Below are 13,303 nucleotides of genomic sequence, written 5' to 3' on the forward strand. Positions count from 1 at the left end.
CCTCTGACTCCTGTTCTCTGCCTCTGACTCCTCCGTTCTCTGCCTCTGACTCCTCCGTTCTCTGCCTCTGACTCCTCCGTTCTCTGCCTCTGACTCCTCCGTTCTCTGCCTTTGACTCCTCCGTTCTCTGCCTCTGACTCCTCTGTCCTTCTCACTGGCCCCGCTGTCACTTGGTCCAGCTGGGTTCAGTGCACAGCTATGCTGGGCTGAATCACTGCATCAGAAGCTCTGCCATTGGTTTCCGATGCTCCACATGCTCCCACTCACTGTCTTTGGCACATTATCCAGGTCACACTGCCTTTCAAGTGAAGACTATTCCAGTGCTGCTGTCTTTAGATGTGTGTGTGTGTGTGTGTGTGTGTGTGTGTGTGTGGGGCTAGGTGTCAGTGGGTGTGTGGTGAGTGTTTGGGGTATGGTATTCTGACACTTATTTCCCAGAATTCTTCAATTGAGCTCATTGTCCCTAAGTGTCGGCCATCTGCCTGGCGGTTACATCATCAGATTAGCTTGATTTTTCTGCTGTCTGCCCCAGTCAGCGTAATGACAGGCTGTGTTCAGAGTCTGCCCGTGCACTGCCATTCAGCTGCTCTCTGACATGCTACTGATAATATCCTAATGACTCCATACTCCTCCATCCCGCTTCTGTACTCTAGCCTGCTGTCCCTATACTCCACCCTGCGGCAACTATACTTACCATACTGCCCCCTACACCTCACACTACAGCAACTATACTCCGTCTTGCTGCCTGTATTTCCCCCATCTTGCCCCTGCACTCCATCCTGCAGCAACTATACTCCACCTTTCTACCTCTCTACTCTACCATAGCTACATTTGACCCTGAAGCAACTATACTCTACTCTTATGCCTCTATACTCTACTACAGTGTACCATAGCTACATTTGACCCTGAAGCAGCTATACTCCACCCAGCTGCCTCTCTACTCTACCATACTCTACCATAGCTACATTTGACCCCGAAGCAGCTATACTCCACCCAGCTGCCTCTCTACTCTACCATCCTGGCCCTGCACTCCACCCTGCAGCGGCTGCACTCCGCCCTGTTGTGATGGTTGTGTTCTGTGGAGGGCCGCATTCATGGCATTCCTGAATGAGAGCACTTTATAGCCATTCTTCCCTCTGCTGTTTAGTGATCTGGCAGGGTGCTCTCTGGCTGTTGGCACAGCAAAGTGTTTACCTGAAGGTCCAGTGCCACCTGGACCGTGGCTGGAACAGAGAGGTGTGTGTGTGTGTGTGTGTGTGTGTGTGTGTGTGTGTGTGTGTGTGTGTGTGTGTGTGTGTTTGAAGATAAGACTTGGCTGACAGTCTCTCTGTATGCTGTGACACATTAGCAGTGTTATTTCTTTTCTTCTTTATTTCTCCTCCTCTCCTCGCCCCCTCTGTCCTGTCCCTCGGTGGCTGGCGGACGCCTGCAGTGAGCGGAGGTGACTCTCCCGCAGTTCCTCAGCTATGTGCGTTTCCCCCAGACAGCGCAACATGCGTCCCTTTCGGCAGATGTGCCTGAGCAATGGGATGAAAGAGAAACGAACACACACACACACACACACGCACAGACACACACGCACAGACACACACGCACAGACACACACACACACACGCACAGACACACACACACACACGCACACACACACGCACAGACACACACGCACAGACACACACGCACAGACACACACGCACAGACACACACGCACAGACACACACACACACACACACACAGACACACACACACAGACACACATGCACACATGCACACATGCACACACAGGCACAGACACACACACACACACACACACACACACACACACACACACACACACACACACACACACATGCACACATGCACACATGCACACACAGACACACACACATGCACACATGCACACACAGACACACACACACACACACACACACACACACAAAACCTCTCCTGATATGCCGTTAGGTTACTGTCTCATCAGCTGAGGTTATTGTCCCCTCTGTCTGCAGGCTGTCCCTGAAGCCCCACCCTCTCTGTGACCCTGTCTAATTGCAGGGTGATGCAGCGTGAGGGTAGTCATTATCCTGGTGCACTCTCTCTCTCTCTCCTCGGTCCACACCTCTTACAGTAGATTAGCAGCACAATGCGGTCTCCCTCTGCACATCCATATACTGGGTTCTCTGCATAATCCACGCAGGGCATATCTGCGCAGTTGGGTTAGGTGTTGGGTAATTTGTGCAGAGCATATCTGCGCAGTTGGAGTAGGTTCTGGATAAGTCATGTAGGAAATATCTTTGCAGTTGTTGGCTTTTGCTTGTCTGGCAAGAAACACTGCAGCCACTGAGAGCAGTCATTAAGGAGTGCTATCCTTCTGTGTGTTTGTGATGGTTACTGTGTAAGTTTAGCTTTTGGGTAGTTCCCTCTCTCTTTTTCTCTCTCTCTCCATCTTCCTTTCCTTCCTTTGTTCTCTCTCTCCTTCTAGCCTCTCTCTCCAGCTGTGTTTGATGCTGGTTGGTAAACGCTGCTTGGGTTTGAGTCCTCGTGTGGCGGGCTGGACACGATTGGCTCGTGTAAAAACCAGAGTCATTCATAAATGGGTTACAGGGTGTGCTGGTTAAAGTGCAAGTCGCCCTGCGTAAGAGGAAATTGGTCCATTGGAGCGTGTACGAATAGCGATGTCGTAAGTGGAAATGGGTCTGGAGGAGAGTGCACGGATAGTGATGTCATAAGTGGAAATGGCTCCAGAGGAGAGTGCACGGATAGTGATGTCATAAGTGGAAATGGGTCTGGAGGAGAGTGCACGGATAGTGATGTCATAAGTGGAAATGGGTCTGGAGGAGAGTGTACGGATAGTGATGTCATAAGTGGAAATGGCTCCAGAGGAGAGTGCACGGATAGTGATGTCATAAGTGGAAATGGGTCTGGAGGAGAGTGCACGGATAGTGATGTCATAAGTGGAAATGGGTCTGGAGGAGAGTGCACTGTAGTGGTCCGATTTCAGTAAAGTAGAGTGCTGTGACGTGTTCCCCTTCGTGAAGCACAGAGCTCCGGTGATGGTCTGGGAGCTCCCCGCCGGCTATACTTTCCAATTAACACCCACAACTAGGGTAGGAATGTATTACAAGAGGACTGGGAGGGCAGAATTAGCAACAGAAGAGTATGAAGCAGAAGATATGACACTAATGAAGGAGGCCTGTGGGGCAGTCCTGGGTTTCTGCTCTGTCGGCGTATGTTCGTTTGAAGTGATATGAAGTGTTTTTAATGCATAGTCAGATGTACAAGGTTATATTTTGAATGTAGTATTTTAAGGTCGGTACCTAAAACCATGGATTCGGCCAGTGTATGCATTTTAACCTTAAATGAGGACACTTAGAGCGCGTGGGACAGCTGCTTATAGAGAAGACTGATAAAGCAAGCGAATGTATTGATGTATGGAGTATATGAATAATCCCTGTTTATAGAGTAGATTGATAATCCCTGCCTCTGCAGGCGATGAATAAACCCTGTGATTGGGTGGATTGATGAACACTGCTCTGTTTGGGTTGGATGGATGGGCAGTGTAAGGATTAGGCTGTAATTGATCAGTCCTGTGTGCTCATTATTGTCATGGTGATGGATGATGCCAGTTCCCGCCAAAGCGCCGCCGTCGTATTGATCACTGAGGAGGCGGTGCCTGCCCCCGTTAAGATGGAGGAATGCTCCGGGGTGACTGATTGGCTGGCTCAGCTGTAAAGTGCTCTCAGCTGGCCAATCGGGGATCTGTGGGATGGACGACAGGGAGGGGCAATGCTGTGAGGGCGGAGCTTGCAGGTGGGGGTTGGGGGGGGCGGTTGAAGATGGGAGAACAGCAGCCCGGCTGTCGCATTTCATGCGCTGAGCGCTGCGACATTACTGGTTAGAGAGAAATGATGTCACGGCTGCAGCGTTTGCTTGTGGTGGTGGGGAGTGTCCCTGATTGCATGATGGAGTTATCTGACCAGTTTAGAGGCAGATAGAAAATCGCCTCCAGGAAGTGCATTATGTGGCAGATACTGAGAACTGAGGCCCTTCATAACACACATGCATGCACACACATACACACACATACACACACACAGACTGAGGGAGCTATGCCACTGTGTGTGTGTGTGTGTGTGTGTGTGTGTGTGTGTGTGAGAGAGAGAGAGAGAGAGAGGGAGAGATGTGTGCATGTGTATGAGTCCGTATGTATATAATTATGGATGGATGTGTCTCAAAAGACAGACACTTAATCTTTTTTACCTGAATTGTTCAGCCTTAGTCTTTCTGCAAGAACAGGGAGCTTAAATGCCCATCCCATAATAGCCTCCCATCACCTGAAGAACTCCCATCATCCCCTGGGGTGGAGACTCAGCGCTTCATATCTTAATTTATTTACCTCTGTGTCTCCCGGCCAGCATGGTGTTATAAGAGGTGTTGTGGACTGGTAGTCTGAATGAGCTTTTGTGCTTAGGAGGCATTACATAAGAACAGGGAGAGAAAAGAATAAATATAGTTCTGCTTGTATGCAAGCCTTTTATCTTACAGAGAAATGCTCTTTGTGTGTGCATGTATGCGTGTGTGTGTGCATGTATGCGTGTGCATATGTGTGCATGTGTGTGTGCATGTATGCGTGTGCGCGCACGTGTGCATGTGTGTGTGCATGTGTACATACGTGTGTGTGTACGTGTGTGCGTGTGTGCGCGTACTGTGTGTGCGTGTGTGCGCGTACTGTGTGCGCGTGTGTGTCTGTGCGTGTGTGTGCGCTTATGTGCGCGCACGTGTGTGTGTGTGCTTGTGTGTGTCCTCATGAACAGACACCCTGTTTGCCAGGCCAGCGTAATGAAACAGGCCCTGCTGGTGCAAAGCCAGCGGCTGCCTTTCCTCCTTTTGCTGATGGCACTGAGTACAGTCAGCACTGAGCTCTGAGAATGGAGCGGGGTGTTTCTTTCAAAGAGCTGGATGCCGTGGTGTTAATTACATCATCAACAATATCACATCCAGAGAATTCTTAAATAGAAACCTTAATGGAGGAGGGTTCTGGATTTCTTGCCTGGGGTGGTCTTTTTTTGTCTGTATTGTTTTATATTTTTTGAGGGAGGAGGGGGGTGAATTGCGCTCTGGTTGCAGTTCTGCCCCCACCTCATCTCCTGCTCCTCCCCCCACACCTGTCTTCCAGGTAATGGACTTGTCCCCTGGCAGGCATAGCACCGAACCTCCGAAACGACCAAAATTCACTGTCTGTCCCCATTTCGCACAGCCCCAGTTTAACAGCAGTAAAAAGTTTGGCAGGGAGGGAGGAAGGTGACCCCTTGGAGCCAGCCAATCGGCGCCCAGGAAAATGAAGCCGGCCTCTTCTTTTCACGAGGACGGGCCCGGACACACGGTTCCCCTGCAGAAACGACAGCGGCATTCCACTCTCTGCGCCTGTGATGGATGAGAGAGAGGGAGAGGAGAGAGGGAAAGAGAGGAAGAGAAAGGGAGAGAGAGCCAGAGAGACAGAGAGACAGAGAGACAGAGGGAGAGAGAGAGAGAGAGAGAGGGAGAGAGGGGGAGAGAGAGAGAGGGGGGGGGAGGGAGAGAGAGGGAGAGAGGGGGAGGAGAAAGAGAGAGGGAAGGAGAGAGAGACAGAGAGGGAGAGAGAGAGAGACGGAGGGAGGGAGAGAGGGGGGGAGAGGGACAGAGAGGGACACAGAGGGAGAGGGAGAGAGAAGGAGAGGGAGAGAGAGAGAGAGATTGGGAGATGGAGAGGTGCGGGCTGGCAGAGTGCTGAGAGCAGGATCCAATCGCTAATCGTGCCCTCAGGAGTGCTGGCAGGCAACCGGGGGGGGAGAGAGAGGCTGGGACCAGGTCCCGGGCCCTCACTGTGCCTCTGCTCTGCTTCCTCATTAATCCGGGGAAAGCCGAGCAAGCTGGGGGCAGCATCCCCATCACCCTGCTAAAGCCCTGCCTTTGGCATGGGAGGCAGGGAGAGGGGCAGCGTGGTACCAAATCAGTCCAGAGTGTGCGTGCGTGCGTGTGTGTGTGAGAGAGAGAGATCCTCCACAATGTATTTTTCACATTTTGGAATTAATGTTTCCGTTTGGGAAGTGCATGTATATTGTGAATTTTTTAAACCAATAAATCATGAAAAAGATGGCTCTTTTGCTTCGTTTGTCCATCCCCAGCACTTTCTTTCCTGGGTCAGCCAAAGAGCACAAGTGCAGGCACATTTGGTGGCGGTGGGGCGGACGTTTCAGTTTAGAATATACCGCATCTGAGGTCTCATTGCTCCCAGTGGAGCTTTGCCTCAGCCATTTAGATGGTGAGCTGATCTTCACTGGAGCAGGAAGAGACCCTGAGTATCTCCGGTGATAGATGATCTCTGGCAACATCGTTGTGTGGGGGCTGCATCGTAACCACAAGACCCCCCCCCCCCCCCGACAGTGTGAAGGTTTGAGGATGGCTGCGGTGACGCTGTGAGGGGTCTGAAAGCGTTCCCCCTGGGGAGGCGTGAGCAGGTCTGTGTGCTGTGCTTTTGGCAGAGTGCCGGACGGGGCCTGGAGGAGAGCGGAGCTCCGATTCACAGAGGAGGGGGAGGAGCTCACTGTCAGAGCTCCGTCTTCCTTCCCCGTCTGTCACAGCACATTCAGCCCTGACATACTGCGGAGGGGTTGTGTATCTTAGCGCTAAATCTAATGTGCAGGTTTCAGCAGCTTTGTGACGCCTCTCTCCCTCTCTCTCTCTCTCTCTCTCTCTCTCTCTCTCTCTCTCTCTCTCTCTCTCTCTCTCTCTCTCTCTCTCTCAGACCATCATGGAGCAGTTCAACCCCTGTCTGCGGAACTTCGTTGCCATGGGGAAGAACTACGAGAAGGCACTCTCCAGTAAGTATGCCTGCTCCTCCTACCTGCACCTGAGCTGCTCCGTACCACCCCCCACCCCCCCTCTTTCCATTACACTACATTACATTATTGCCATTTAGCAGATGCTCTTATCCAGAGTGACTTACATAAGTCATAGTTTTACATATTACTCATTTATACAGCTGAATATTTACTAGGGCAATTCTAGGTTAAGCATTATGCCCAAGAGTACAGCAGCAGTGCAGCACCTTTTTGAACCAGCAACTTTTCAGTTACAAGCCCTGCTCCTTACCACTACACCACACTGCCACCCCCTTCCTCCTCCTTTCCCCTCCCCACCCCACTGTAGAGTCCTGAGCAGACATGACTTGACTTAAATACATCAGCCTGGCAAACAGACATCCAGCCTTGTCCTCTGAGGCGGTGCCCTGTGGTACCAGGGTACCCTGACTTTAGAAACCTTTGACCCTTCTGTGGTGGCATATTCAGGGCAGCAGCCTGGGTGGAGTACCTTAGTTAAGGTACAGCAGTGGAGCGCCACTCCGGGCTCCAGCTTGCAGCATTTCGGCCTGTGAGCCCAGCTCCACTGCCACACCACACAGCTGTGAGGCCATTCATTACAGGGCGCAGTGATGGGGGCGTACTGTCTGGCCCCAGGGCATTCTGGGGAATTAATGGCTTACACTTGCGCGTTAAGTAAGAGGTGAAACTTTGGGATCTTTTGGAAAGTGCCACTGTCCATCCTGTTGTTTTAGAAGATGAATTTTGCAGAGGTTTTATTTTGTTGGTTCTGTTTTTTTTGTGGTGACTGTGTTCATTTGTGTCCTTTATTCACGCACTTCTGTGAGCATTAGATTGTGAGTCTTTGTGTGTGTGTGTGTGTGTGTGTGTGTGTAGTTAGGGGCGTGTGCTGTTGATGTAAAGAGCCACAGAGCGGAGGCCTCTCTAATCATGTTCAGACATTTTCCAGCTCTTTAAGTGCATGTTACTGAATATTTCATAATTTTCAGACTTCATCACCTCCTCCTCCAATGAGAGGGTTAGCAGCCCCGGGGTAATTTGGTGCACTGAGGGCTGTTTTTTCACTCACTCTGCCTCACAGAATAGGAATTACAGTCTGCCGAGAAGGCCGGTGTGGGCTTGCATCGCGCCGCCGTGAATCATGGGAAAACGGCTCCCTGAGCATCTGCCAGACAACAAATATACCCGCAGCGCTTTGAAGATGAGCGGAAAACCTTAGCAACGGACTGTACCCAGCTTAAGCAAAGCAGAGCGTTACCCGGGCGTTTCTGTGACGTTGTGGCAGCGTGGTAACACTGCCACGGTGTTATGGCAACACCGTGATTACAGTGTGCGGTGTCTGGCTGCTGAGAGACAGGATGACTTGCCGTGGCGTCAGTGTTTGTACAGGCGAGGTCCCTCAGAGAATAGGCTGTGTGGAGCGGGGTGGTGTTGGGGTCATTCGGGTCGGTTTTCTCACAGGGACAGAGGTCAGATAACGTTTGTTTGTGTGTGTGTGTGTGTGTGTGTGTGTGTGTGAGAGAGAGAGAGAGAGAGAGAGAGAGAGAGAGAGATGGAGAGAGAGTGTGTGTGTGTTTCTGTGTGTGTGTGTGTGTGTGTGTGTGTGTGTGTGTGTGTGTGTGTGTGTGTGTGTGTGCGTGTGTGTGTGTAAAACGTGTGTGGAATGTGGAGGACAGCAGGGCTTATGTAGGAAAGAGATTAAAGCAGTGGTGTTGCCAGTTGCACACCCATTTTTGGAAAATATATCACTGTATTATAAAACATTACTGCGATGGGATGACCCCCTGTAGGACAGTGTTGATATGAGGGCCTGCCTTCCCTGCGCGCACTCTGATTTCCCTCCTCTCGGCCAGGCGGAAGGAGCTCTGTCCGAGTCGCTTTAATGAATCGCTCGTTTACAGTGAACTGCCCTCAAAGGCCACATTCTGAAACGCAAATGCACAGCGTGAAGAATGAAGTCTGTGTTCAAACACTTTATAATCAGCTGAACTGGCTCTCAGGCAAACTAACGGCCTTGTTGTCTGGAATGCAGGCCGTAGGGGTGATTGCTTTGAGAAGGGGGTCACTGTGAGCATGTTATTGGTTGGGTGATTGATTAACTGATAGGTAGAAGGGATGGTATTGGTTGATTGATTAATTGATAAATAGAAAGGATGGATCACACTGCAGCCTTGGATGTGCAGAGTTTGGGCACCTGGTTACTTAGAATAAACACTACAGAAAACAAAGACAAGGCCAGGGGGAGTGAGCTAAACCCTGCATTCTGATAAAAACCGGTTTAAAGGTATGAATCAAGGAAGCTTCCAAACATGCATGTGAAAATGTGTGCTGCCAGGGTTTAAACCACAGGACTCTGGCTGAGAAGAAACCAGGGGATGCCTTCAGAGCTCAGAGTGGGGAGGTTTGGAGGGGAAGCTGGTCGCCCTGTGAGGTTTCTGTAGGCGTGATGTAGGTGACTCACTCACTCACTCTCAGCCACACCTGAACCAAGGTGCACACCTCCAGGCTGAGGTCACTGTGTCAACAGGAAGAAAGGGGGGCGTAGAAGAGAGGGAGGAGTGGAAAAAGAGAAGGAGAGTGGGAAGGTAGGAGAGAGGGCGCTGGGGGAGAGGGAGAGAGAGGAGAGGGATCAGGGGGTGAAGGGTGAAGGAGAGAGGGAGAGGAGAAAGAGGAGAGAGGAGAGAGCTGAAGGGAGGGAGGAAAGGAGAGAGGGGGGTGAGAGGGGAGGGATCTGGGTGAGAGGGAGTAGATAGAGGAGTGAGGCAGATGCAGAGAGAGGTGCACTTCACTGCTGGCTAAGCCCCCCCCCCCCCCCCCCCCGGAGAATATCAGCGAGAACAGGAGGCTGGTGTCTGTGACCTCTTTTTCATTTGTATAGCAATTAACTTCAGTGTTCCTCCGAGTTCTCTGAACCGTAGGTGTTCGGAGCTGTGTGAGTGAGGGGGGGTTACAGGGTGATGCCTGAAGGCCTCTCCCCTGCACTGACAGAATTCAGCCTTCATCAGCCACCAATGAGAGCACAGTATTCACCCGGAGGGGACGCAATTCGGCAGCAGCCACACGTGTCCTGAAAGCAGCATGGTGGCTTTGGCGAAGAGGAGGCATATATCCAGTTAACATTGATTGGTGTGACCTGCCCTCTCTCACAGAAACCAAACTGAAGCTGTCGTGGCTTTGATTTTCTGGGGAGAGCCTCTCTCTCTCTCTCTCTCTCTCTCTCTCTCTCTCTCTCTCTCTCTGTTCAGATATGCCTGTGAACCTCTTCTGACCCCCTTACTTGCGAAACGTGGGGCAGCATATGCCTTCAGTTGTGCAAGCGCAGTTTGTTAATCCGGCGTGTGCAGCTGGAATTTTCCGGAGTGTCATGGCTGGGTGCAGAGAGGTGGAAAGTGTGAACAGCTGTGAATAGCGCAAGCGGTTGTGGAGTGCCGTGCTCTGCTGTGCTCTGATTGGTCGCCTGGAGTCACAGTCATCGTAGCTGGCCCTGGCCCCACCCCAACACCTGCAGTTGGAGGACAGGGGGAGTGGTCGCTTTGTAGGTTGTCTCTTTTACAGCTCAAAGGACGGACAGGGGGGGCACAATGCTAAGCACCTTTTTTAAATTCTGGGGCTGATTAAGAGGGTAAGTGATTGTGCGGGGCCTCCTGATTGGCCGCGAGGTTTAGGGATCCTGCCTGCCCATCCCCTGAATGTCCTGAACAGGGAACACCAGACCAACATGACCCCGATCCTAACAGACTGACAGGGGCCAATATCTACATCTGTGGTAGAGATCTATCTGTAGAGCTCCATCCATCATTATATTTGTATTATAGAGCCCCTCTCATGGTGGCCCACTGTTACGTCTATGGTAACTGCCATCTTACCCATCAGGTTGTATATTGATGGTAGCCGATGCCCTATCGATCCACAGGCACATTGTAGTAAACCTCCTGAATATAGCAGGCTGCAGGTATATTTACATTTACTTTTATTCATTTGGCAGACACTTTTTTCCAAAGTGACTTACAAATGAGGTAGAATACAACACAAGCAAAAAACCATAAGGAGTCAATATTAGAAGCACTGCATGACCGACCAGATTTCAATGGTTGGCCAGGCAAGGTACAAATTAGCTGGTTAAACCATTAGATATAGTATATATATGACAGTAAGGTAATAGCACTCCTAACAATTTGGTCAATAAGTAAAAATACACCTTATAACTAGAGGGATTCATCATTGCTACACTATTAGCAGCAGTTGTGGCAGATGTGGTCATTGTGTATTCTGCCTCCCTCACGGTCATGGGCTGTAGATCTGAAGGATGTGATTGGCTGTCGTCCTCCGCTGACGTGTGCGTCTCCCTGATGTCATTCCCCCCCCTTTCTTTTTGTGCCTGCAGGTGTGACGTTCGCTGCAAAGGGCTACTTCGACGCTCTGGTGAGGATGGGCGAGCTGGCCAGTGAGAGTCAGGGCTCGAAGGACCTTGGTGAGTCCTCAGATCTGGTCACAGCCCTCTGGTGGTTGGAGGGAGAAATGCGGGGATGGGCTGAGTGGGGGTGGGGTTGGGTGGGGGGAGATACTGGCCAGCTCATGACTCAAAATGCACACACACGCACACGCAAGTCCAGGAACGGTTCATTACCAGTATTTGGGATATCTGTTACAGCAGTATTTGCTTTTTGTTTATCATTCTCCGCATACTATCCCCTTTATTCTGTGCCCCCCTGAGTGCATAACCGTTTCCTCTTATTCCAAAGCACAGTCTCAGTCTCCCCCTCCCCCTCAGACAGTGCACCTCTGACTGCCCTCCGTCTCAGTGCATGATGGACTTTATTTCTCTAAAGACTGGTACAGCAATGAAGCTCCTCTCTCTCTCCCTCTCCTCACTGGAAGGGATATTTTTCAGACATGTGAAACAGACACCCTCATTTGTGAGGAACCACTGTGTGTGTGTGTAGCAGTTTGGGTCGAGCTGGGCTGGTTCTGCTCAGCTCTGGCGCCAGGCTGCGGAGTACGAGATGGCTGGTGTGTGTGTGTCCGCGTGCATGCAGTCCTATGTGTGTGTGTGTATATGCATGCGAGTGCGTGTGTGTGTGTATGTGTATGTGTATGTGTGTGTGTGTGTGTATGTATGTGTATGTGTGTGCATGTGCGTGTGTGTGTGTGTGCGTGTGGGGAAGTGGTGTAAACAGATGAAACAGACTGCATGTCCCTCAGGAGAGGGACTCCTTCACGGTCTCAGCGTTCTGAATGCCCTTCTCCCAAACCCCGTCTCGCTACCCACCGGAGACCGACCCCGTATCTGTGTCTCCCTAACCGGGTTCGAACGTGTTTCCGCCGAAAACGATGGGTGCGGTACGGCAGGCCTGTCGTACTGTTGCATGCTGGGGAAAAAAACGATCCTTTGGTGGTTTGAGGAGTGTCTTTGGGCTTTTGATTGGATATCTTCTCATCAGACCGGTGGAAATGAACGTGCATTTTGGGTAAACTGCAGCAGTGATGGCCGCTGTGGGAAGCGCTTGAGGGAGGGAGGGAGCACGGCAGAGAGAGAGAGAGAGCCATTTCTGCCTGTATTATTACTCAGAAAACAAACTCCCTTCTTTTTATTATCTGTCTGAGCTTTCCAGTCATTTCTCCATCAGCGCCTGTTGAATAGAGAATAGAGTCCTCTGAATACATTCCCTTTCTCTTTCTTACAAAAAAGGGGGAGAAAACCTGCTGATCTGAATCCAGCCTGCGTTAGTGATCCTTTCTTATCAAGCACAGAAACGATGGAGGTGCATTTCAGGGAGCAGTCTGGGTACATCTGATCTGAGAACAGTGTTTGCTCTAGCTGGTCCCTGTTTAATAAGCACAATCTCCTCTGGACTCCAGTGGGCAGGACTGTATCCTGCCAGGGCTTGCTTTTGCCAGTACATCCGCTGTGTGTGTCTGTGTCTGTCTGTGTTTGTGTGTGTGTCTGTGTGTGTTTGTGTGTCTGTGCGTGTACGTGCGTATGTCTGCGTGTGTGTGTGCGTGTGTGTGTGTGCGTGAGTGCGTGCGCATGTGTGTGTGTGCGTGTGTATGGCTTTGTGTTTGTGAGTGTCTGTGTGCGTGTGTGCGTGTGTGTGCGTGTGTGTGCGTGTGTGTGCGTGTGTGTGCGTGTGTGTGCGTGTGTGCGCGTGTGTGCGCGTGTGTGCGCGTGTGTGCGCGTGTGTGCGTGTGTGTGCGTGTGTGTGTGTGTGTGTGTGCGTGTGTGTGCGTGTGTGTGTGTGTGAGTGCGTGCGCATGTGTGTGTGTGTGCGTGTGTATGGCTTTGTGTTTGTGAGTGTCTGTGTGTGTGCGTGTGTGCGTGCGTGTGTATGGCTGTGTGTTTGTGAGTGTCTGCCTGTCTGTTTCCTGTCCTCAGTCTCTCGCTCAGTCCTGCAGATTCCCTGTAGGAATGAGAGCTGCAGGGGCTCAGAGCCCTGATGGCAGTAACAGTA

General features: G+C 51.2%; 1 protein-coding gene across 5 annotated transcripts in view; it reads left to right on the top strand.

Moving 5' to 3' along the window:
* LOC118794101 (brain-specific angiogenesis inhibitor 1-associated protein 2-like) overlaps window positions 1–13,303 on the top strand; it is a 65,523-nt gene that overhangs the window by 12,121 nt on the left and 40,099 nt on the right. For all 5 annotated transcript variants that reach the window (XM_036552256.1, XM_036552257.1, XM_036552259.1 and 2 more), the window contains exons 2-3: window positions 6,779–6,854; window positions 11,239–11,325. In XM_036552256.1, the coding sequence (XP_036408149.1) occupies window positions 6,779–6,854; window positions 11,239–11,325 (163 nt within the window). The remainder of the gene's footprint in view (window positions 1–6,778; window positions 6,855–11,238; window positions 11,326–13,303) is intronic.

This window comes from Megalops cyprinoides, chromosome 19 (genome assembly GCF_013368585.1).
Source record: "Megalops cyprinoides isolate fMegCyp1 chromosome 19, fMegCyp1.pri, whole genome shotgun sequence".
Taxonomy (NCBI): domain Eukaryota; kingdom Metazoa; phylum Chordata; class Actinopteri; order Elopiformes; family Megalopidae; genus Megalops; species Megalops cyprinoides.